Below are 27,708 nucleotides of genomic sequence, written 5' to 3'. Positions count from 1 at the left end.
TCTAGGATAGTTTGGAAAATATCAAATTTTTTTGTTGGACAAAACCCCAGACCAAAATTTAACACTTTAATTTCAATTGCACTTAGATTGTAGTGAGAGATATTGATAACCAAGTCATTTTTTATTTCTTGGTTGCACCTCTGAGGGTATATCTGTTTGCCCCTCTGATCTTGTTGGCTACTCCTGTTCCCCCTCCTCCCTTTGTTTTTAGAGCTGACCGAAAAACCTGGTTGTTAGATTTAGTTACATTAATTGTGTCATTTCCTACAGATACTGATGAACCACTTGCTACATTATTCGCTATACTAGTACTCCTAGGAATCGCTCCTGAGTATACAGTTTGTTCATTTCCAATATGTAAGCCATTAATGTGGTCATTGCTACACGCAGATTTAGCTTGGTTATACTGAATTAGTGGTTCTTGTGCAGATGTATTATTAGCTGTTGCATTCTGGCCTACATTAGTTTGAATATTATCATCATTCCTAGTAATTAATACATTCTCATTTTCAGAATTAGAACCCTCATCGTAGGAGGTGGAGAAGTTAGAGAGGGAATCATCATCTGTACTTTCATGATCATTTTTAAAAGTCACCCTTCTTCCTTTATTCTTCCTTCTCCTCCTCCTACGATTACTCTCAGTGGTATTAGAAATCATATTTTTACCATCCCCATCTTCATTATCATGAATAAACCAAGAAGACCTGCGTCTATGTAGTTTTTGCCACAAAAAGACTTGACCAGTAGAGTAGTCTTTCTGATCTCTAAGAAATTTTACATGTTTGGTTTGTATGATATCTTTCTTAAGGGTTTCAATAGCATCTTGTAACATCTTATCAAATTCACCGTAACCTTCATTTAGCTGGTGCTTATTAAGTTCAACCTGTAACGAAATAATATCATTTCTAATAGCATACAGTTGTTCAGTTTTATATTTTATAAGCATTAGCATGAGGCGTATGGAGCATTCAGATAGGATGCTGTTCCACTCTTTTATAAATTCAGAATCAGATACTTCGAATGTGGGGAACTTCTTTACCCTTAGTCCACGAGGGATCATATTTTGAGACACATATTTATTCATTATCCAGGTATCCAATTTAAGTCTTAATTCTTTAGTACGTAATTGCTCCATATTAAAAAATAAGTCACTAAGTTTAGTATTTGCAATGTCCAATGTAAAAAAATCCTCCAATTCCAGACCTGCTAAATCCAAATCATTTACTTCTGCAAGCGAAAAATAGTTCATTTGTTCCCTTGGTACCTCCATAGCTATTCAAGATATACTGGTATAATTCAGTTAAAGTTCAATCAGCCTAAGCACAGTTCAAAATCCGTACTGGAGTAAGGAGAAAAGTTCCATAGAAAAGAAGTACAAATGTACAAAAGGTCTCCAGAAAACAGAGATTGGTGCCGGTTATAAGAAACAATATTGTATGCATATAAACTAGCCCTGGGGAGTAAAACAACTTATATTGTGGAGGGTATCGTAGCGACAGAAAACACACTGTATCTTTGTGCTGACAAACAGCGGAGTTCGTTACTTACAGGAATGTAGGCATACCCGCTCGACGGGGGACCAATAGCATTCAACCGGTTCTGTTCCAGGTAGTAATAGCCAGGTTACTCCTTGACCGGTAAACTGATTCAGCGTTTAGTGCCTTCTCCCTCCTCGAGACTACACGACCCGGCGTGCCGGCACTCACTGATGACGTAATCCAATGTCAGGTGTAAACAGCAATCCCAGCTACATTACCATCCTCCTCACAATACTACTCCCAGGGCGCATACAATAACTCACGGCTGCAGGGCACTGTTTAGACAGAAGGGCTCCTTACCCTTCTAAATAAATAGAAAAAATAAGTCCAGAAAGCTCCCATAAGAAAGTAAATAAAAGTCCAAATTTTATTTCATTAAATTTAAATCCAAGAGTTAAAAGCAAAATAGAGGTAACATCAAGGATAGGTGGAGAGACAAATTCGTCTTACATGTTTCGGCCAAATGCAGCCGTAATCATAGACATAAATTCACACAGGTGTCACCCTTATTTACAGAGGTAAAATGTTCCTTATTGGTTAAAACATAACACACCCTTCCCCTTTTCCTCCCGTGCAAGAGAACAAATTAACCATTTAAGTACCACAGACATGTTTCCATTAAATAAATGTAAAGTGAATTAGGATTTAGCTTAAACCAAATTTAAATATATACATCAAACAAACAAATCAATGGATTACAGTTCTTAGGACAGAAAAACATCAGAGCACAAAATTCTTAATTACTCAAATAAATATAGCAATAGATTACATATATAGTGTCAAACAAACAAAGGTGCAGCTCAATTTTACTGCCTTTACATATTTCCTTTTACTAATGATTTTGACTACTAGTAAGATATATCACACTCATAGGGTAACTAAAATTCTTTTAGCTCTTGAATTAAAATATATATATCTGTTTATTTGATTAAATACGTTCAACTTGATTTTTGTCTTCCATACATGGCTTATGCTTGGTCATTCATAAAAGAATTAATTTACAAACAGTAAATAATCACACTATCAACAGTTGGGAGCTAGCGCAATAACACCTATTCCCAAAAGTTAATAATGTCATTTTCGGAGTTAAACCCATAATTCAATGATCCTGATTTGGCATACACACTAACCCCCAGGTTTAAAAATAAGTCTAAATTCTATCCTGTGCAATCTAGGGGGAGAGCTTTGGAGAGCTTTCACAAACGAGTAACTGAAGAATTACATGCCCTAGACAAAACCACATCTGTGGATCACTCAAATCTAAGTAGACAAGAGAGAGAGGCGATTGTATCTCTACAAAATAACTTGTCAATAGTGGTCAAACAGGCCGATAAGGGCGGCAATATTGTGGTAATGGACAGGGACATGTATGTGAATGAAGCTATACGCCAGTTGAGTGATGTCACTTCATATAAAGCACTCAGAAGTAATCCCACTAGATTGTACCAGAATAGATTGAAATCTATTCTTGATGATGCTTTGTATCTGGGCATTATTGATCAAAGTACCTTTGAGTTTTTGTTTGTCTCTGATCCTGTGGTACCTATATTCCACCACCTGCCCAAGATCCACAAGAGTTTGGAGCAAGTTAAGGGACGACCAATTGTTGCTGGAATTGGGTCATTGTTTGAACATCTATCAGAGTGGATAGATTGTATTCTGCAGCCGCTGGTTATGTCACTTCCCAGCTTTTTAAGAGATACTACCCACATACTCAACCTTGTGGATACTGTGCAGGTGGTGGAAGGTATGACATGGCTGACAGTTGATGTCACAGCGCTGTATACGTCAATACCACATTCATTGGGTCTAGAAGCTTTGAAGTTTTTTCTAGATTTGTTAACCGAATATTCTAATGAAACTAAGGAGTTTATTGTTCTGGCTACTAAATTTCTTCTTGAGCACAATTATTTTCGCTTTGAGGGGGTCCACTATGTCCAGCTAAAAGGCACAGCCATGGGGGCGAAATTCGCCCCCTCATACGCGAACTTATTTATGGGCTGGATGGAATATAAGTATTTGCTGGGACATGTGAACCCCTACTCAGCGAGGATATTGTACTACAAGAGATTTATTGATGATCTGATTTTCATTGGTACCTTTTCTGAACTGGAAGCCAGAGATTTTGTAGGATATCTCAATTCTTGTATTCCCGATATCCAATTTACCTATGAGTGGCGGCCTGACACTATACACTTCTTGGATGTGGAATTGAGTTTCAATAAGTGCACTAAGAAGATAGAAACTAATGTCTATCGCAAACCCATTGCAGGTAACTCTATATTGCATTCCTCAAGCTCACATCCAAGACATGTGTTTAGGGGGATCGCTAAGGGCCAGTTCCTAAGAACTAGGAGAATTAGCTCAAACGATGTTACTTTTTATTCTGAGTCCCAGGCATTAAGTAAAAGACTTGAGAATAGAGGTTATTCTGCTCAGGTCATTAAAAATGCCATGGAGGATACTATCAAAATCGATAGAGCCAGTCTCCTAAAGTATAGAGGTTCTAATGTACAGTCCAAAAATCAAAATGACAATAAACCATTGTTCATTACTAAATATTCCATGCAATACTATCAGATCTGCAACATCATTAAAAAGTATCTACCCATCTTATATGGAGATGATCTTCTGAAAGATGTTGTTAGTGATGGTTGCAGGTTTGTATATAGGAGAAATTTATCCTTGGGAAACATGGTTTCCCCTAGTGAACTTCGGGGCCCCCAAAATCAGAGCTCTTGGTTAAGGCATAATGGTACCTACAGATGTGGGAAGAATTGTAAAGCTTGTGATGTCATTAAAGTAGGATCTAGCTTTACTTCCTATGTTACCAATGAGAACTTTAATACCAAGGGATGTGTTAATTGCTCTACCACCTTTGTGGTTTACTTGATAGGATGTACATGCCATAAATTACAGTATATAGGTATGACTAGCCGTGACGTCCGTACTAGGATACGAGAACATTTGGGATACATTAAAAACAAAATTGAATGCTCAGAACTGGCCAGACACTTCATTTTTGTACATGGGGGTGATGTGCGCACCTTTGAATGGAATGCAATAGAATCCATAAGCAGACCCCCGAGGGGGGGGGGGATAAATGGTCAATTCTTGCTAGACAAGAAGTCTATTGGATTAATAAGATGTGCACTTTAACTCCTTATGGGTTTAACTCCGAAAATGACATTATTAACTTTTGGGAATAGGTGTTATTGCGCTAGCTCCCAACTGTTGATAGTGTGATTATTTACTGTTTGTAAATTAATTCTTTTATGAATGACCAAGCATAAGCCATGTATGGAAGACAAAAATCAAGTTGAACGTATTTAATCAAATAAACAGATATATATATTTTAATTCAAGAGCTAAAAGAATTTTAGTTACCCTATGAGTGTGATATATCTTACTAGTAGTCAAAATCATTAGTAAAAGGAAATATGTAAAGGCAGTAAAATTGAGCTGCACCTTTGTTTGTTTGACACTATATATGTAATCTATTGCTATATTTATTTGAGTAATTAAGAATTTTGTGCTCTGATGTTTTTCTGTCCTAAGAACTGTAATCCATTGATTTGTTTGTTTGATGTATATATTTAAATTTGGTTTAAGCTAAATCCTAATTCACTTTACATTTATTTAATGGAAACATGTCTGTGGTACTTAAATGGTTAATTTGTTCTCTTGCAAGGGAGGAAAAGGGGAAGGGTGTGTTATGTTTTAACCAATAAGGAACATTTTACCTCTGTAAATAAGGGTGACACCTGTGTGAATTTATGTCTATGATTACGGCTGCATTTGGCCGAAACATGTAAGACGAATTTGTCTCTCCACCTATCCTTGATGTTACCTCTATTTTGCTTTTAACTCTTGGATTTAAATTTAATGAAATAAAATTTGGACTTTTATTTACTTTCTTATGGGAGCTTTCTGGACTTATTTTTTCTAGTTATTGAGGCTTATAGGATTGTGTATGATTAAGTAGTACTTAGTTAATGTGAAACGCGTAAGACAGCACAGATAAATAAAAGTTTTGTTTTTACCTTATGCCCAGAGTGCAGTACAGTTATTGATTATATGAAGGCTTATAGGATTAATTTACCCCTGATTTTATCTTGTAAATTTAAAAAGAAAAACAATAAAAAAGATAGAAAGAATAAAAGGAAACATTTTTAAAAGGTCCATATTTTTATTGCATTTCCAAGAGCACTGAAGCCCACAAAGTGCCACTTTATAACATAATTACAGTAATTTCTGCTACAAATACCTTCAGAGCTTGGCTTCCAGAATTCAAAATATATTTGTAATAAAGAAAAACAAGAACATAATTACAAACAAATGGTTTAATACTGTGTCACATTTGTTATATCTTTGGTTTTCTGCAATGTACTAGAATGAGCAAAGAAACAATGTATAGAAAACATGAGTGCATTGTATTGAATGAAGCAGCAATAGCAGGTTTAAATACTGATAGAAAACATTCATAGTCATATTTTTTTGTAACAGTAATTGTTTTACAAGGGATATTAGAAGTTGTAGCCCAGAGGGTTTTGACTTGAGAGTTTTGCTAAAACTTTTTATGCATTTTTACAGCAGCCTGGAAGACAGTAGTTGCAGTCTTGAGTCTCACTTTAGAGTGTTTTATTTGAGGTCCAGTAAAAGTATAAGGTAGGGGTAACAGCAATGGTGTCTGATCTAACGTCCATTATTTGTATATGGCTAAAAGGACAACTGGCGACATTACTTCTAAGTTGTGGTTAAAGGGACATGAAACCCACATTTCTTCTTTCATGATTCAAATAGAACATATAGGGCCCCATCTACTAAGGGCCATGGGGACAAGATTCTCAACCTGTCTGCACAGCTTTCTATCAATGGGCAGTGGATCCTGTTTGTGAACTGCCTGGATGTATCATTATACACTCGCTTGAGCATGTAATGCCACCTCATTCTCTCGCGTGAGAAAAGAACCTGTCACTCACCCCAAGCGAGCGTGTTCGGGATGATTTTAATAAGTCACTTTATAGGTGGCATATAGTGTGTGACATATAGTGTATAGCCTATAGGTCTGGTGACAGTGCGGGAAACAGGCTCACATATGCAAACTGGATCCGCAAGGGCTCAAAAACTTGCTTCATTCTCTTGATATCCTTTTTTGAAGGAGCATCAATGCACTACTGGGAGCTAGCTAAACACATTGTTAAGCAAATCACAAGAGGCATATATGTGCAGCTACCAATTATGAGCTAGCTTCCAGCTTCAGCCTACCTAGATATGATTTTAAACAAAGGATTCCAAAAGAACAAAGCAAATTAGATAACAGAGATTATGTAGAGTTGTTTAAAATTGCATGCCCTATCTGAATCATAAAAGAAAAAAAAATGGTTTCATGTCCCTTTAAGTAAACTGCTGGTTTGCTGCATTATAGGCAAATCTGTAAAGCTATTTGCATCTCTAGAAGATAACTGCCTCTGTAGAGCAAACCTACAGATATATGAAGCTGGTAACACTCAATGGGAGACATAAGTTCTCAGCCCTTAGTCATGCCTGTAAGCTTGAAGCACAGAGTATAAGGCAACTAGTTATACAGCTTGGTGTGAGAAAGCCCAGCCATGTTGTGCAGTCGCTAAACACAGCCTCCTCCCCATCAGTAGATTACAAATAATCATCTTAAAGGGACATGAAACCCAACATTTTTATTTCATGATTCTGATAGAGAATACAAATTTAAACAACTTTCCAATTTACTTCTATTATTTCATTTGCTTTCTTCTCTTGTTATCCTTTTCTGAAAGTTTTATCTAGGAAAGCTCAGCAGCAGCAAAGAACCTAGGTTCTAGCTGCTGATTGGTGGCTGCATATTTATACCTATTGTCATTGGCTCACTCATGTGTTCAGTTAGAAACCAGTAGTGCATTGATGCTCCTTCAACAAATGATACCAAGAGAATGAAGAAAAATTGTTAAAAGGATTAAATTAGAAAGTTGCTTAAAATTTCATGTTCTATCTGAATCATGAAAGGCAAATTTTGAGTTTAGTATCCCTTTAATGAAAGTAGAACAATCACATTAAAAAAAAAAATGATTTTCAAACAAAATTCCAAAGCAAAGGCAGAAGTTGTGACTTGACCTGAATAGTGGTTAATATGAAGAATAGAGTATCATAATAAAACTTTCCTGAGATATGAATAAAACTTTCCTGAGGATTAATAAAATGTACAATTTAAACAGTAAAATGGGCAGATTATTCCCGTCTTTTGGTTCTCTCCTTACATTAACATGTGTTTGTATGTGTAGATTAAGGTTAATCATGAGGATTAATTAAACCTGAATTTGCTGTGAATAGAGGGAGGACAGAGCAGACTAGGGCCTAGTTTCCAATGAGGTGGTAAAGTTTGGAAATTGGTGGTAACATAAAAAAATGTCCATAGACTTTAATGGAGAAAAATGTTTTTATCATCAGTTTCCGCAATTTACCACCTCAATGGAAACTAGGTCTAGATAGGGAACAAGATAGTCATCAGCTTTCAAACTGGATTCTTTATGCTTTTAATCCCAAATTATTCCTTCATACAAATCTACAGGTATTGAAATAAATAATAACGGTTTTCAATTCCCTCCCTCAAGGGGTATTTCCTACACAAATTGCATGTGCACTTATGGTTCACATTAAAGCATCTAAAATTAGGTATCTATCCACATTTCTTGTGGCCAAAATAGTTGTATATATTAGTAATATAAGGATTCTCTCACTACCTGCAGCTCTCCTGTAGATGTAACATTCTTGATAAAGAATCATTGTGGGTGTAACGAGTGCTATTCTGTCTATAACTACTGACGTATAAATCCAGAATCCTCAGAATTCATTGTCTGTTAGGACATTAGCAGTTTTATTGTGAAAAAAATCTGTACTGTTCATTTTACCCAATGTAATTATCTTCTTAATTAAAAGCCCTAATTTTCCCCTCAAAACCAGACCAAAAATCTGATACAGACGTATAGCAACACATCCAGACTCTTTGTAGTGATTTCTGTGGTATTTTAGCAAAAAAATAATCTCATGCAATTTATCTGAAGTTATCGAACAAGAGTCAGGTAACATAACTTAATAAATGTTACGACTTTTTTATGTATGTCCAATGATGACGGCCTTTATTTCAGGACTGCTGCGGCCTTTATTTCAGGACTGCTGCTTTAGCGTTGAAGTGCAACCGTACAGTGTAAAAAAGGCTACGTATTATTTAGATGATTGTTTTGCATAACTGTACAATAGTATCATTTGTCTTTTCATATTTTTCCACTTGATATTACATTTATATCGTTTCAGTGAGTGCTTGCAGGTCTCAGCCGTCTCACCATCCATATGCGGATATCTCTGATTAACTGAAGGGTTTCATCAGCTTCATAGCAGCGTAGTTCTGTACGAGGAAAATAAAACGACAGATATGATTTACAGGTTCATTACCCATTAGCAGGCAGTTAGTAAGACAAAGTGAAAATAAATTCTCTTGTAGTTTGTGCACTCTGCTGAACAGTAGAAATATGCTGAATTGCAAGCAATGCTTATTCTATGTTAGGAAATGGGATCTATTTTCATTATTTAGTTTGCTTTTCCTGTAATTTAAAGGGACATGAAACCTAACTTTTCCTTTCATAGTAAAGCACACAATTTTATACAACTTTCCAATATACTTCTGTTATCTAAGTTTCTTTATTCTCTTGTTATCCTTTGTGCAGCCACCAATCAGCAGCTTCTGAGCCTACCTAAGTATACTTCAGCAAAGGATACAAAAATAATGAAACAAAGGAGATAGAAATAAATTGGAATGTTATTTAAAATCCCCTGCTCTATCTGAATCATGAAAGAAAAAATTGTGGGTTTTATGTCCCTTTAAATCTGAAATTGTGCTTTTACGACTGCCCCAATATACTTCAGATGATAATCACAACAATGAAAATATCTGCATACACAAAAAAGTGGTTTAAAGGAATTAAAAGTAGAATTTTGCCAGCATAATTTTTTTTATGTTTCCAGTCCATGGACACACCCCTTGAAAAGCCTCTTTAGTATATTTATTTTATATCATTTTCTGTGGCCAATAAGGCCCCTGCATATTTTAGCCAATTACTGTCAAGCATGTGCAAGGGCCACAGAAAGCACTCTGGGAGGGGGGTTAGTAGCAGAAAAATGCAGACAAAATGAGTAATGAAAGTATTTTTCTTTTCAATGTGCATAATTAAAGGACCACTAAATGCAGGAGAATGTAACAACTGACACAATACAAAGACAATACAATAGCACTTACTTTGAATTTGAAATGAACAGTAGACTATTTTCTTGCAAATTTCAAAGATAATACAATTTCCCTCCCCTTGTATCATGTGACAGCTATCAGCCAATCACTAAATGCATATACGTACATACTGTGCACTTTTGCACATGCTCAGTAGGAGCTGAAGCCTCTGAAATTGTGCAAATAAATAGAAAATACACTTTTTGATAATGGAAGAAAATGGTTTTCTTTTGGGGGGTTGTTTTGATTTTTTGTTTTTTTATTGCACACTTTAGCTGAATCATGAAACTTACATTTTTACTTCAGTGTCCCATTTAAGTTGCTTAAAACATTGAATTTAGTAATTGCTTAAATCAGTGCCGGAACTTTTTTATATATACGACAAAAAAAGTGCTGTACTGCAAAACAATTAGATTTTTGCTAATTGAATTACAATTTTAGATGCTTATAAAGGGCTAGATTACAAGTGGAGCGCTAATTTATTTGCCATTACAAGTGGCTAATTATTGCTACTGCGATACTGCTTCAAAAATTTAGGTCAGACCTCTGGTTAATTTTTTAAATGCTACCCAATTGCCCCCAAAATAGAGTGTGTAGTGCCTTTAATAAAATAAACAATATTATTTTTTTTTTTTTTTTTTTTTTAAATCCTAACTGCACAAAGCAGTTTTTAGAGGTTAAAGTGAGAGGGTCTGGCGTATAGAAAGAACAACGGCACTGAAAAGTGACTTTACATTGTAGTCTTTGGGGACACTGTTAAAAGTGCAAATATATACAGTATCCCACAAAAGTGAGTACACCCCTCACATTTGTGTAAATATTTTATTATATCTTTTCATGTGACAACACTAAAGAAATTACACTTTGCTACAATGTAAAGTAGTGAGTGTACAGCCTGTATAACAGTGTAAATTTGCTGTCCCCTCAAAATAACTCAACACACAGCCATTAATGTCTAAACCATTGGCAACAAAAGTAAGTACACCAAGTGGAAATGTCCAAATTGGGCCCAAAGCGTCAATATTTTGTGTGGCCACCATTATTTTCCAGCACTGCCTTAACCCTCTTGGGCATGGAGTTCACCAGAGCTTCACAGGTTGCCACTGTAGTCCTCTTTCACTCCTCCATGACGATATCACAGAGCTGGTGGATATTAGTCCCCCACCTTCCATTTGAGGAAGCCTAACAGATGCTCAATAGGGTTTAGGTCTGGAGAAATGCTTGGCCAGTCCATCACCTTTACCCTCAGCTTCTTTAGCAAGGCAGTGGTTGTCTTGGAGGTGTGTTTGGGGTCGTTATCATGTTGGAATACTGCCCAGTCTCCGAAGGGAGGGGATCATGCTCTGCTTCAGTATGTCACAGTACATGTTGGCATTCATGGTTCCCTCAATGAACTGTAGATCCCCAGTGCCGGCAGAACTCATGCAGGCCCAGACAATGACACTCCCACCACCATGCTTGACTGAAAGCAAGACACACCTGTCTTTGTATTCCTCACCTAGTTGCCACCACACATGCTTGACACCATCGGAACCAAATAAGTTTATCTTGGTCTCATCGGACCACAGGACATGGTTCCAGTAATCCATGTCCTTAGTCTGCTTGTCTTCTGCAAACTGTTTGCAGGCTTTCTTGTGCATCGTCTTTAGAAGAGGCTTCCTTCTGGGATGACAGCCATGCAGACCAATTTGATGCAGTGTGCGGCGTATGGTCTGAGCACTGACAGATTGACACCCCACCCCTTCAACCTCTGCAGCAATGCTGGCAGCACTCATACGTCTATTTCCCAAAGATAACCTCTAGATCTGACACTGAGCACGTGCACTCAACTTCTTTGGTTGACCATGGCGAGGCCTGTTCTAAGTGGAACCTGTCCTGTGAAACCGCTGTATGGTCTTGCCCACCATGCTGCAGCTCAGTTTCAGGGTCTTGGTAATCTTCTTATAGCCTAGGCCATCTTTATGTAGAGCAACAATTCTTTTTTTCAGATCTTCAGAGAGTTCTTTGCCATGAGGTGCTATGTTAAACTTCCAGTAACCAGTATGAGAGAGTGTGAGAGCAATAACACCAAATTTAACACACCTGCTCCCCATTCACACCTGAGACCTTGTAACACTAATGAGTCACATGACACCGGGGAGGAAAAATGGCTAATAGGGCCCAATTTGGGCATTTCCACTTAGGGGTGTACTCACTTTTGTTGCCAATGGTTTAGACATTAATGGCTGTGTGTTGAGTTATTTTGAGGGGACAGCAAATTTACACTGTTATACAGGCTGTACACTCACTACTTTACATTGTAGCAAAGTCTCATTTCTTCAGTGTTGTCACATGAAAAGATATAATAAAATATTAACACAAATGTGAGGGGTGTACTCACTATTATATGTATGTATATATATGAATCTATACATATACTGTATATTTATGGGTTAATATTTGTATAGACACATATAAACATAAATATATATATATTCATATAAATTGTAAATGTGCTACCCATCAGTGCGTGACTTACCCCCTTCACTGCACTAGGTTCTGTGCCATGTATGATGGCATCAGAACGAGGCTCCAACTGGAGCCTATCGAAGCGCGCTCTTGTGAGCACAAAGCTTCCATGCAATGAAAATGCGAGGTTGCGTTCAAATTGCACTTTTCTTGTAATACCAGCACACATTTGCGCAAATATCACAATCGTGAAAGCACAATTTTGCGCTCCACTCGCAATCTGGCCCAAAATATGTATTGCAGATCTTTTGCATACACTGTTTAATTGCTGATGTATAATTTGTAGATACAAATATAATTCTCTTTCTACCATCTTACATTCTGCAATCTGTACACGGCTGAGCTGTACAGCCAATCAGTAATGGTGCTGAGGTATTTAAATAATAAGCAACATGATAATAATAATATAATAATAATACATACTAACACACACATATACATTTATACAGTCCATTAGGGGTTTCACTTATTTCCCTGTTAAAACAGCAATAACGTGCTGCATAACATTAGCACAAACTAAAGGAAGTTATAGACTTCTGTATTTATGTAAAGCCAAGTTACAATATTTAATACTTTCTAAATCTTGTTTAGTTTAATATTTAATCATTTCTTATTCTTTAGTTTAATATTGAATACTTTTCATGTTCTTTAGTTGGAAAAAAAAGACAGTACACTTTAAAGACAGTACACTTTACCTGTTCAACGTTCTGTTATTTTATAAAACAACACTGCAAACCGAGATTCAAACACTGGAGTTCCCAGTAAAACATACAAAGAAAGAGGTGTGATGCATTGTGTGTAATACAGCTGCTAATAGCACCATAATCATAGGAAACCGCTTGTTGTACACATGACAAACTCACAAGAACTGCAGAGGGTTTTAATTAATTGGCCTAAATGTATCTGGCATACAGTAAGACAGTATTTCAAGGATTTTATAACTGGGTTATTTTTATTATTAATTTTGGGTTCGTGGATAGCACAGCTCCCTATTTAAATATACATTGTAACCATAGAGTGAAATCTGTAAACTAAATTTTCTGTAATCTCTGTTACAATGTATGAAAACCCTGTACCTTTGCTTAAGGCTGTTGGAGCAGTATACAATGTCAGGGCTATCAAGGAATAAATGCTTCTGTAATTTAGATTTCATGGCTAAAAGCTCCACCCAGTGGGCCAATACAGAAGTGTTACATTTGTTCTTTTACAATCCATGAATTTTAATAAAATGGCATGTTATGCTTTCTGAAAACATTCTATAAAATAATGATATTTCCAGGCAAGACTCACCCATTCTGTATCAACAATAAGGAGTGAGATATATTTAACCCTTTGGCTTCCACAGAGTATATAAGAAGCATTGCAGCTTTTTCCGACAAAATAAAAGGTGATTTTATCAAGAAGAGCGGATGAAAGAATTAGTCACCAAACTGATACAATAGTTTTCTAAAGATTAAAGCCAATGAAACTAATGGCTTTTATGAAGTGCAAATAAACTGGCACAATATGTAACAAGTAAATACTGATAATAAAATTACAATGTTACAAATGATTAATTGTGGTTAATAGCTCCATTTGATTAATCACAAATAACATATTATACTGTGTTTAGATATATCTCAGTGCATTGCAGCCCTCTCTGGCAGCCAAGAGGTTAACATTGCTTCTTCTACACTCTTATTGCTCTCTTATTAAAGGGACAGTTCACCCAAAAATGTTCTCCCCTTTAAATTGTTCCCAATGATCCATTTTACCTTCTGGTGTTAGTTAAATTGTTTACAAATAGCTCCTTTACCCCTATTTTGGCATTTGAAAAAGCCGATTTAGCCTGTTATATCCATACCTAAAGTAAAAGTTTGTATACTGGAGTATAGGCTATTGAATAGCCTTAGTAAACACAGCCAACAGAAAAAATACACTGCCAGTGGGGTGCAGTATAGTTAAGTAATAAAATGTAATTTTTTCCATTCTTTTCTCTAAGTATTGAGCTTTGGTTTTCCAGATAAATATAAGATAAAGAAGACCGTGTGTACATAAACTGATAACATAATGAGATCTGATATTACCTAAAACTCAACCCATTGTAATATGCTGTGGTTTTAAAGCACAAAACCAGCTACTTCATATACACAAATAAACCTGAAAATATGTTCTCATACATTTTATACTCTGCAGCTGGTATAATAAGTCATTGAAAATACATTAATGTAAAAACTATTTTACAGTGTACTGTCCCTTTAACTGAACTTTAACCTTAGTGCACATAGTATCCAATCACAATCTTTCCACTAAGAGATTGCTTTATGATCTCACCACTAAAGGCTCCCTGATCTTGATCTAAGGTAATGTTAGAGACTAGGGGGCCGATTTATCAATGTTTGGCAGACATGATACGTTGTAGCATACGCTGTTGGCATTTAACATTGCACAAGCAGTTCTGGTGAACTGCTTGTGCAATGCCATCCCCTGCAGATTCGCGGCCAATCGGCTGCTAGCAGGGGGTGTCAATCAACCTGATTGTATGCGATCGGGCGGATTGATGTCCGCAGCCTCAGAGGCAACGAACGAGTTAAAGAGCAGCGGTCTTAAGACCGCTGCATCTTAACTCCTGATTCCGGTGAGCCTAAAGGTTCACGCGGAAACGGGTAGTTAGCCCCATTCGGGACATGATAAATCGGCCCCTAGGGCTGCAGTCAAGGATGAGTTAAAGGGACAGTCTACTTGAAAATTGTTATTGTTTAAAAAGATAGATAATCCCTTTATTACCCATTCCCCAGTTTTGCATAACCAACGTTGTTATATTAAAGGGACAGTATACACCAATTTTCATATGACTGCATGTAGTAATAGACACTACTATAAAAAATAATATGCACAGATACTGATATAAAAATCCAGTATAAAACGGTTTAAAAACTTACTAAGAAGCTTCCAGTTTAGCTCTGTTTAAAAGGTTACTGGAACACCCACTGCAAGTGGGAAATAGCTGACACTCCCTCCTCCCCCTTCTTTTGCATATGAAAAGACCCTTTACACAAACAGGAGCAAGCTGTAGTAGGCATACGTCGGTATTCTCCTAAAACTTTGGGGCTTGGTTAGGTGTCTGAAAATCAGAGCAATGCTATTTAAAATTAAGCAAAACTGTCCATTTAAAAAAAAAAAAAAAAAAAAAAAAAAAAAAACCTGGATGGGCTATATAAATGGATCATCTACAAAACATTTATGCAAAGAAAAATCTAGTGTTTAATGTCCTTTTACTATACTTTTTACCTCTGTGATTAGATTTTATCTAAGTCTCTGCAGACTGCCCCATTATTTCAGTTCTTTTGACAAACTTGCATTTTAGCCAATCAGTGCTAACTCCTAGATAACTCCAAGGACGTGAGCACAATGTTGTCTATGTGGCACACATGAATTAGCAGTGTCTAACCGTGAAAAACTGTCAAAATGCACTGAGATAAAATGTGGCCTTCAAGAGCTTAGAAATTAGCATATGAGCTTATCTAGATTTAGCTTTCAACAAAGAATACCCAGAGAATAAAGCAAATTTAATGATAAAAGTCAATTGGAAAGTTGTATAAAATTGCATGCCCTATCTGAATCGTGAAGTTTAATTTTGACTAGACTGTCCCTTTAAGGGGTTGGAGATAGGATTAGATATATGGATAGGGGGTTAGGAAGTGGACTTAAAGGGACATGAAACACACATTTTTTTTTCATCATATAGATAGAGCATACCCTTTTAATCAACTTTCCAATTTATTTATATTATCTTATGTGTTTGTTCTCTTTGTATCCTTTGGCAAAAAGTATACCTTAGTATGATCAGAAACTGCTGATTAGTGGCTACACATATATGCCTCTTATCATTGGCTTTCATCTAGCTACCAGTGGTGCATTATTGCTCCTTAAATAAAAGATAACAAGAGAATGAAACAAATTAGATAAGATAAGTAAATTGGAAAGCTGTTTAAAACTATATGGTCTAGAAGGAAATCAGGAAAGAAAAAAAAGTGTGTTTCATGTCCCTTTAATGATAAGGGTTAAGTTTAGGGGTAGGGATTGAGCACAGGTTAGGGTAGTTGTCAGTTGACATTGGAGTTAGGGTCAGTATCACACTGTCAGTTATTGATATAATTTGTGCTGAGCAATCTGATCTGTTGAAATTAACTGAGTAACAAATTGTCCTATCCATCTTCTTTATAGCAAAATCAATTATAAAATCAATTATAACTGGCACCTGTCTGTCCAGCATGCGCCTCACTGGCATTATAGGCAAAACAGCCCTCTCCTGAACATCTTCACTCAGCCCAGCAAATCTACTGAGGTGTATAATAAACTCAGAACTGAAGGTCTCTTTCTGTGAATACTGCTCCCCCGTAGCCCAGCTAATCCATCTCTGCGCCAGTTTCATACCCAATACAAGCCCAGCGGTAGTGCTATAAACCCTGCAGAGGTTGCTCTCACAAGCTGTGCACTGGCTGAGATTCTCACTCATACTTTTATATATTGAACACAGCACATCCCTTCACCCTGAACAGTGATATAAGGTTAAAGGGACACTCAAGTCAAAATTCAACTTTTTTGATTCATATGGAACATGCAGTTTTAAACAACTTTCCAATTCCTTTCCGTTACCTAATGTGCACAATCTATTTATACACACACTTTCACCTACAGAGCGTGTGCAAGATTCACAGAACAGAATATACGTATAAGCATTTTGTGATTGGCTGATGGCTGTCACATGATGCAGTGGGAGGGGACATAGTACTAACTTTAAAATTTGTCAGAAAGAAATCTACTACTCATCTGTTATTCATGTTTTTAATTCAGTATTTTATTTATTCATTTTATAAAATTCTAAAATTCAATTTTTTTCGGAACATTTTCACCTTCACATAATTAAATGCGGGAGAAGACCCCTTTGCGAGAAACACTGTTCTCAAGTAAAAAAACACTGCCTTTAGATAATCCCAAAAGGGGCTGCTTCATTTCTTACAGAATCTCACAAACTCAGAGAGCTTTAGATAATCTGGCCCATAATCCATTATTAAAATAAATAAAGAGTTTGTGGTTAATGACTAGGACTTGGGTAGTTGAAATGTTCCCCGTAATGGCCTGCAGCTGCACTGAGTAGCAATTAATTAAAATGTAAAGTGTAATACTTATATCTAATGAATGATTTCCAAGATATTATTTTATGAAACAGCTTTAGATGTGGGTGGCACACAAATTTGGCAGCCTGCCCAGATATTGCCACTATGTAATGAAGCAAATTAAATCCAGGCACAAAAGCACATTCAAAAAGCTAATAGTTTAGTACTAACTTGATGTGAACATGAACATGAACTCTGTGTCAGTTACTTAGCTATTATTCGTGTTAATAATTAACCTCTGCACTGAAAAAAAAGGATTGGCAGTCAAGAGGTTAATAATAGACATATGCGATTGACTTTAGATGAATTAGTATTCGTCAGAATTTATACCAATTCACTGATACATTTTTGAGATTGAAATAATGAATGAAACTAACAAAGAATAAGAATTTCTTCATAAGGCACCGTGCAAAGGGACAGGAAAGGGGGGCAGAAGCTGATATTGTTTGTATAATCAGCTTCTCCGTTTGCAATGATGTACAGGGGGTCTGGCTACTCATGTGTCCAATGTCCCCTGACATAACACTAAAATTGATTAAATTATATAAAAATTATATCAAAATAGAGAAAATATATATCAGATCAATGAATAACCAATGTATGGTTACAATGAATCTATAAGCAAAAAAGTAATACAAAATGAATACAATAATATAAAAACATTTGCTAAAAAAAGACTACACTTATTGCCTGGCCAGGCATCAATCCATACTACGCGTTTCAGGTCTACTCCCCCTTCCTCAGGTGTTTTTGGATTGCAGTTAGTCTCTAATTCATATACACATCATTCTCCGGTCAAAACACAGATATGTCAGTGAAGAAACTGGAAGTGCACAGTATTAACTGGACTGTACATTTTCAGTTTCTCCACTGACACAATATCTATCTGTGTTTTGATTGGAGAACAATATGTAAGTAGTGGTTACTCCTTGATCTGATTTAATTGTATCTTTTTTGATATTATTTTGATATTATTAATACATTTTAGAGTTTTTTATATACAGCAAGACCTCTTGTTCTCTCTCACAGCCCTGTCCATATAGTTTTGATACGAACATACAGTCTGTATATAGCAGCGGGTAGAAAATATATTGTTAATAATACACTAGATCACTGATGTTAGGGACAGCCAATCAGGCACTAAATTCTGATTTTAGTCATACAGGTTTGTCCAATCAAGCCCTAGAGGAACATGAAACGCATTTTTTTTCCTTTCATGATTCAGATAGAGAATACAACTTTGAACAATTTTTCAATTTTAAGTATATTATCTCATTTGCTTTATTCTCTTGGTACCCTTCATTGAAAGAGCAGCAATGCACTACTGGGAGCTAGCTGAACAAACTGGGTGAGCCAATGACAATAGGCATATATGTGTACATCCACCAATTAGTAGTGCAATGCTGCTTCAACAAATGATACCAAGAGAATGAAGCAAATTAGATAACAGAAGTAAATTGGAAAGTTGTATACAATTGTATGCTTTGTCTAGACAATGAATGTTTAATTTTGACTTTACAGTCCCCCTAACATAGGAAGGTGGGAGACTAAAGGAAGTGCAGCCATTTTCAATCACTATGACTAGAGCTACAGGAAGGTGCAGTTGTTTGCTCCTGGAGTATTACAATTATCCGCTGTCTCTTTTTGCTCCCACAAAGATTTATTTTTGCCAAGTCTAACAAGTATGTAACTTGTTAGACTTGCCCACAAATTTACACAAATTTGAAAGAGTCAATTAACAATTATCTATGCAAGGCTATAGGAATAAAGCTAAAAAGAAAGCTGTAGCAAGTTTAATAAATGTGTCATCTGGTGATATAAAAGAATATGAATAATGTGAAAAATTTTGTTCACACACTAATTTATTAAATAATATTCTAAACAAAAATCTGAAACAAAATTGTTTTGCCCACCCTCATCTCTAGCTAAAAAAAGTTTGTAAATGTAACCCGAGTATTGCAGTATACAAAGATAATTTTTTTTTGGAGTAACACAATATTTAAGCTTTTAAGAGATTTCCTGTCATATTTGGGTCTAAAGCAATGATAGAGTTAAACACTTAAAACAAGTTGTTAGAGAAGGGGTGAGTGGGGCGCATTTCGCTGCTTGCACACAATTACTTGTAAATTATGCACATTTATCTAGGGGTGACGCCTAAGTATTTACTTACTTCTAATACACTTCTTCTCTTTTTCTTATTTGCTGGTGCTTATGTGGTTCCTGCTCCAATTACTGTGCCTGATTATTGTTGGGATTGTTAATATAGCTTTTTTAACTTCTATAAAATGGATATCAGATCCATATATCTAGAAAAATATCAACAAAGGGTGCACCAAAATCTCCTTTCTTTTCTACTATAACAATGTTTGGAGTTGGTAGCACCAGGCTTAAGCGCCTTTTAAACTCCAATCAGTTCTTAAGTAGTGCAAACTTTTTTCCTTTGCAAAACTACTTCAGAGTCATTAAAACGAAGTTCTAGTCAAGAAGGAAAACAATCCCATGAACACTCACAGGCATCCAATAAAGGCTATGGGGTCTATTTATCAAGCTCCGAACGGAGCTTGATATCCCATGTTTCCTGAAGGCTCGCTAGAAACACAAGTTATGAAGCAGCGGTCTTGTCCGCCTGCTCTGAGGTGACGGACAGAAATCAACCTGATCGAATATGATCGGGTTGATTGACACCCCCTGCTAGCGGCCGACTGGCCGCGAATCTGCAGGGGGCGGTATTGCACCAGCAGTTCACAAGAACTGCTGGTGCAATGATAAATGCAGACAGCGTATGCTGTCGGCATTTATCGATGTGCGGCCGACATGGTTCGCTATAGCGGATCATGTCCGTCCGCACAATGATAAATGGACTCCTCAGAGTTTTTTTTTTTTTAATTTATATTTTATACCAACAGTATTAAATAACAGTTTACGATAAAAAAAAAACCAGCAGAAAACAATACACTGTTGGTGCCTAATAGGCGCCATGAATATACAATTGCTTTCGATATATGTCAACCTTGCATATTTACAAATTAAATACTGAAACTAAATTTGCTTTATTCAAAGGATCCTTGGCACACTGTTGGTGATTTTCTACATATAAAATAGTAACACAAAAACCGGAAACCTGCCTTACAGGAAAGTAAAAGTTAGCGTTTGTTGCATCTCAGTACTCCTAAAGGAGTAGATATGATTACAGCACAATATTCTAAAAACTAATAAGGTAACATTATTAACTGATTAACTAGGAAATTAAGACTATTTAGATCCTCACTTTTAAAGGAGGAAAGAAAAAAAAAAGTTAAAGGTAATAAGCTAATGGGGATCCTCTTCACCATGTCCCCCCTCCGAGTTTTGTTTTCAATGAACACTTTAAATTAGAGTGTAAAACAAATGTATGGGTCTACTATCCCGTTAATTACAAACAAATGTATGGGTCTACTATCCTGTTAATTACAAACAAATGTATGGGTCTACTATCCCGTTAATTACAAACAAATGTATGGGTCTACTATCCCGTTAATTACAAACAAATGTATGGGTCTACTATCCCGTTAATTACAAACAAATGTATGGGTCTACTATCCCGTTAATTACAAACAAATGTATGGGTCTACTATCCCGTTAATTACAAACAAATGTATGGGTCTACTATCCCGTTAATTACAAACAAATGTATGGGTCTACTATCCCGTTAATTACAAACAAATGTATGGGTCTACTATCCCGTTAATTACAAACAAATGTATGGGTCTACTATCCCGTTAATTACAAACAAATGTATGGGTCTACTATCCCATTAATTACAAACAAATGGTTGAAAAACTCTACATTGTAAATTTCTTACCGGGAAAGAATACAAAAAGATCCCAAAGAAGAGCAGCAAGATGAAGACAATGAGGCAGGTGAGGATCAGCCACTTGAATCTTCTCCACAGAATGTACTTCAAGGTCTTCAGCGGGGACGTAAACCACAAGAATGATGTTTCTGGACGCCTGCAAGCAAACATGAACACGTTATGTGTATTATAACAGTGCTGGCAGCAGCCCTGTTTAAATGATTCCTCATGAGACAGGTCCCTAAATGAGTACATAAAGGAGGGTTGTTCTGTTTTTTTATATCTAACAGTATCTATGGCACTAAGATCCACAGACTAATCCATCAGAATTCATGTGTGTTGGGGCCATGGCTGGGAAGTCACCTTCCGGGGTGATCCCCATTGAGATTAGCATTGCGTTGTACTGCCAGGTTGCTTTGTTTTTTAAAGGCATACCATGTGCCTCTTTTATCTCTGTGTACTTGACTCTATTTGATGTTCCTGGTCGTGCTACTTTGCTGTAATAGATGCAGACCCTTTACCTGAGCCTGACTCTGCTTCTGTCTTGTACCTTTAGGCTGATTACTCATTGTAGACCATTTACCTGACCCTGACTCTGCTTCTGTCTTGTACCTTTAGGCTGATTACCCAGTGTAGACCATTTACCTGACCCTGACTCTGCTTCTGTCTTGTACCTTTAGGCTGATTACCCAGTGTAGACCATTTACCTGACCCTGACTCTGCTTCTGTCTTGTACCTTTAGGCTGATTACCCAGTGTAGACCATTTACCTGACCCTGACTCTGCTTCTGTCTTGTACTATTAGATTGATTACCCACTGTAGACCCTTTACCTGAACCTGACTCTGCTTCTGTCTTGTACTATTAGAATTATTACCCACAGTAGACCATTTACCTGAACCTGACTCTGCTTCTGTTGTGTACTATTAGACCGATTACCCCCTTGACGGAGACTGGCCCTGGAATTCTCTTGTGCTGTCAAATGGATTACCTTTCAACTGACGCCCTTCTGAAATCTGACCCTGCAAGTGTCTTGTGCTATCAGATTCACCAACTGGCTACAAGCCATTTGCCTGAAACTGACCCTGCCACAGTCTTGTCTGGCTATAGATTCCTGCATGCACCTGACTCTGATATTGCCTTCACTACTACCGATACTTGGTCTGCACATACAATTTTTGTTTTATAAAAAGTTTAAAGCTTAAGTTATTTTATAAAATAATGTTAATTTATTATTAGAAATCAGTGTTTGGACATTAAAATTATTAATTGCACGTCATTATTTAGTATTAATGGTTCAATGTGAAAAGGAAATGCATGCAAACAAAGCAGTAAGCATCAATATTGAATTGATTAGCTGCCATATTTTACTTTTATTTTGGCTTTGTATCTTTTTTGATTCTGTGGATGTCTGTGAAACTCCTTGTGAAAAAACCTTTAACTAGCCTGTGATACACATTTCTTATAGTCTTTGGCATGTTTAAAGGGGCAATCTGGGGCAAGATTACATATGCAGCGTCGCCCGTAAACGGTTTTGGTATCATATATACGGCTTATATATCACTTGTCGCCCGCAATCTTTACTCCCATAAGCTAACACAGAGCCGTGTCGCAAATCGGTATCACATATTCAACTCACGCGGCGAAAATGGAGAAATTTTACTCCATTTTCACCTCACCACACATAGGCAGGCGTAACAAGCCTTGCGCTGAAAATGTGAGCATCGTAACTCACTGAAAATATAAACTTACACCTAACGTATGCGCAATATCTGTCTACCTGTCAACCGCAATCCCCCACCGCAATAATTAATAAAGTATATTAACCCCTAATCTGCCATTAACACACATCACAATAAACCTAATAAATGTATTAACCCCTAATCTGCCATTAACCCACATCGCAATAAACCTGGTAAAACTATTAACCCCTAATATGCCAATAACCCACAACGCAATAATCCTAATAAATCTATTAACCCCTAATCCGCCAAACCCCCAGGCCACAAATAATGAATTAAATTACTAAACCCCCTAACACCCCCTAAATTAACCCTAATTACCTAAATTAAAAAATACTGTTACACCTAAAATAAAAAAGCTAACATTACTTAAAAATAAAAAACCTAAGATTAAACTAATCTAAGATTACAAAAATAAAAAGTTTAACATTACATAAAATAATAAACCAAATGATCAAAAATTAAAAAATTAAACCTAATCCCTATGAAAATAAAAAAGCCCCCAAAATAAAAACACCCCCTAATCTAATACTAAACTACCAATAGCCCTTAAAATGGCCTTTGTAGAGCATTTCCCTAAGTTAAACAGCTCTTTTACCTTAAAAACTACTATGTCTCCCCGCTAACAGTAAAACCCCCCACCCACCCAAAATAAAAAACCTAACCTAAACTACCCTTTGCCCCTAAAGGGGCATTTGTATGGGCATTGCCCTTAAAAAGGCATTCAGCTCTTTTACTGCACTAAATAAATCCCAATCTAAAAGCAAACAAACCCTAAGAAATAAAACAAATCCTAAATCTAACCCCCCAAATAGGTACTCACCGTTTCTGAAGTCTGGCAGAGAAGGTCCTGTTCCAGGTGGCGGTGAAGTCTTCTTCCAAGCAGGGACTTCCTTCTTCATCCAGAACCAAGCTGGAGTGGAGCGTAGATCAGAGCGGAGCAGGACCGGCGACTGTGGAGCCATGGAGCGTGAAGGATCCTCTTTGAACGATCGCCGCCGTACACTGAATAGAGAATTCAAGGTACGTGTTTAATTATGGCGTCCCTTGCATTCTTATTGGCTGATTTGATTCTTCAAATTCAAATCAGCCAATAAGATGAGAGCTACTGAAATCCTATTGGCTGTTCAAATCAGCCAATAGGATTTAAGTAGCTCTCATCCTATTGGCTGATTTGAATTTGAAGAATCAAATCAGCTAATAGGAATGCAAGGGACGCCATAGTTAAACGCGTACCTTGAATTCACAATTCAGTGTAAGGTAGCAAGGTAGCGATCATACGAAGAGGATCCTCCACGATCCATGGCTCCGCGGTCACCGGTCCTGTTCTGCACTCATCTCCGCTCCGCTCCGCACCGACTTGTTCCTGGATGAAGAAGGAAGTGGTCCCTGCACGGAAGAAGATGTCGGCCACTTGGAAGAAAACTTAACCGCCACCTGGAACAGGACCTTCTCCGCCGGACTTCAGGAACGGTGAGTACCTATTTGGGGGTTAGATTAGGTAGTTTGCGATGTTGGGGTTGGCAGATTAAGCGGTTAATACTTTTATTAGGTAGATCACAATGTGTGTGAATGACGGATTAGAGGTTAATAGTTTAATTAGGCATATTGCGTTGTGGGGGTTGTCGGTTTCGGGGTTAATACTTTTATTATTAGTTTCGATGTGGGTTGGATGGCCAATATAGGGGTTTTTATGTGTCAGGTTTATTTTTGGGAGGCGGGTTAGACTTTTACGGGAGATTTGATATTTTTTTTTATTTTCTTAGGCGCCGGCAGTTTCTAAAATTCCGTAAGTCACTGGCCACTACAGAAATTTGTATTTACGCTCATATCTGGACATCGCTAGTTTATCCGACTTACGGCACTTTATGAACTGCCGGCGGGGTTTATGTGATACCCCAATGTGCGAGGTGAAATTACGTGCGGTGCGGGTTTCAGCAGTTATGCTAAAGCTTGCGCCACGTATGTAATCTCGCCCCCTGGTGTAAAATAAAATGCTCTATTTCACCAGACAAATTCCTTTCTTTTACTGTGTGTTTAATCTCTAAAAAGGCATCAAATATATAGTCAAAGCTGTGCTACTAAGCAACTCTAAGTTGCCTTCATCTAAGTATACAGCTTGTGAGCCAATTAGATGAAGGCATACAAGCGTATGCTCCAATCTCTGGCTGTATCTGCATCAGGTTCAGGTGTTGCAAGAGTGCAACTTTGACCTTCATAAAAGAAGAGAATTTGTCTGAAAGTAAAATGCAGTAAATAGATAAGACTTTTTTACACACTAGAATTCTCATAGTCTAGATTTGCCTTGTATATCATTTACTAATTCAAATAATTTTTTAAATTAAAATAGTGGTTCTGAGGGATTATAATGATAAATAAACAACACCTGAGAAGCCATACAATGTTTTTTTTGTCAGGAGATGGCGGACTGCAATCATCCTGATCCGATACGCTGTAGCATTTAACCATCCACTTATATTATCATTGGGCATTATACTTTGTGCAAAAGATAACATACTCTGGCTATCGACTGTGCACCTCTTGTAATATAGCCCTAAGTGCTAAGTCTATTTAATGTCTCAGATGCCTTAGTTTACTTTCACACAGTTTCAGCTAGTTATGTATGGATTGTTATTTATCCTTTGTATTCTGTAAAAGTTGTTACTATGGGGCCTATTTATCATATGTTTGTCGGACCTGATCCAACAGTGCGGATCAGGTCCGACAGACATCGCTGAATGCGGAGAGCAATACGCTCTCCGTATTCAGCATTGCACCAGCAGCTCTTGTGAGCTGCTGGTGCAACGCCGCCCCCTGCAGACTCGCAGCCAATCGGCTGCCAGCAGGGGGTGTCAATCAACCCGATCGTACTCGATCGGGTTGATTTCCGACGATTCCTGTCCACCTCATCAGGACAGTCATGAAGAAGAAGCAGCACCAGCCAGGTTGTATCAAACAGATTTATTCGTGCAGTATGCACAGTGAACAGCCAGACCAACAAATAGCAACGTTTCGGACTTAGTCCTTAATCATGCAGGACTAAGTCCGAAACGTTGCTATTTGTTGGTCTGGCTGTTCACTGTGCATACTGCATGAATAAATCTGTTTGATACAACCTGGCTGGTGCTGCTTCTTCTTCATGACTGTATATTATGTGGAATACAGTGCAGTATTCCTGAAGCGTGCACACCTTGTTGCTTTCTAGTGCTGGATTTTTGGTTGGTTGTGTCATCAGGACAGGCGGACAGGGTTATGGAACAGCAGTCTTTAGACCACTGCTCCATAACTTGTGTTTCTGGTGAGTCTGAAGACTCGCCAGAAACACGGCCCACAAGCTCCCTATGAATCAGTGTAAAACTAACTGTTGAAGAATTTAGGCTACATGAATGTATACACATATGTAAGCTGAGAAATATACAAGGGGCAGCATCATTACCACCCCCTAGAACAACACAAAAATAAATACACAACTGTTCCAGGTATAGTAAACACCAACTCTTACTTTGGATCTTCCAATTTTGGGTTCATGTTTGGCTCATCGCGACCAAGGCCAGCTGGTCTTTCTTCATTTTCCTGATCATTTATAATTTCTAAAGTCATTTCTACTTTGCCCTGCAAGAAACAAAAATTAAACCATTAGTTATAATGTGGCATGCGAAAAATATAAACCATCATTTACAGTCACAGAAACAAATATTACTAGTCAAGGGTGAAAACGTTACTAGTCCATTCATTATTATATATAGGAAAAAGGCACATTTCTTGCTCATTTGCTGACATTTTTTTTACTAGACTGTGACTAGTGGACTAGTGAAAATGTCCAGACCTAGATACAAAGTTCTTTGGTACAATCTTCAATCCTGAGTTCTACAACAACAATAAAAAACAAAAGCATTTTTGCAACAAAGGGATGATCTGAATGACAACTTAGCCTGTAACGTATTGTCAACTTTATTCCATTGGAGACATTAACATTCAACATCAGCAGCACTAGAAGTGTGACATATATGTTCAAAAGAAAAAATGAAATAAACCTAAAATATTTCTGAAACCTAAGTTATCACTATCACTTTTTTTGTAAACTGTTGCCTAAATTCCGTAGAACTGTATTCAAATAATTCCTGCACTGGCACTAGTTAGCAGCAATATTCAAATAAATTCAAAAAACACAGGAGGGTGGTTTTATAGAATGATTTCCAACAAATGTAAAATAATACAGCAACTTAAATCAAAGATACTTTGGGCAGACAAAATATTAGATAATGCCAGAAATCAAATAGAAATAGATAGAAATAGGGTAAAAGTCTGTGTTACTTATCAGCTGCCTCAATACCGCACTGTGGCTTCTACGTCCTTAGGTTGGAACACAACAGACGACAAACAATTTATAACAATCCAAGGAACTAAAATAATGAATATTAGCAGACACTTCAGCTATTTAGCTGCAACCTGAAGCCAAGGCTGGTTCTATAATGTCCAGTACTTATCAGGACTTATTTCTCTGATTGGAATCACAAACTATTTAAGTTCATTAACCAGTAATTGGGAGCTTGTCTGCCTTTTGTTACAATATTGTTTTTAACATTGTGAAGCAAACAGTAAGAATTCTTGGCTATTAAACACCACCAATATCTTCTC

At 37.0% G+C, this 27,708-nt stretch overlaps 1 protein-coding gene across 9 annotated transcripts in view; it reads right to left on the bottom strand.

The window, feature by feature from the left end:
- Positions 1-5,707: 5,707 nt before the first annotated feature.
- The window catches only part of DYSF (dysferlin), a 780,712-nt gene continuing 758,711 nt past the window's right edge, over positions 5,708-27,708 (bottom strand). For all 9 annotated transcript variants that reach the window (XM_053704344.1, XM_053704350.1, XM_053704349.1 and 6 more), the window contains 3 exons: positions 26,573-26,682; positions 21,340-21,487; positions 5,708-8,955 (listed from right to left, as the gene is read on the bottom strand). In XM_053704344.1, the coding sequence (XP_053560319.1) occupies positions 8,917-8,955; positions 21,340-21,487; positions 26,573-26,682 (297 nt within the window). In that variant the 3' untranslated portion in view covers positions 5,708-8,916. The remainder of the gene's footprint in view (positions 8,956-21,339; positions 21,488-26,572; positions 26,683-27,708) is intronic.

This window comes from Bombina bombina, chromosome 2 (assembly GCF_027579735.1).
Source record: "Bombina bombina isolate aBomBom1 chromosome 2, aBomBom1.pri, whole genome shotgun sequence".
NCBI lineage: Eukaryota > Metazoa > Chordata > Amphibia > Anura > Bombinatoridae > Bombina > Bombina bombina.
Note: the sequence above shows the minus strand (reverse complement) of the source record. Positions and strands in the feature narration are given on the sequence as shown.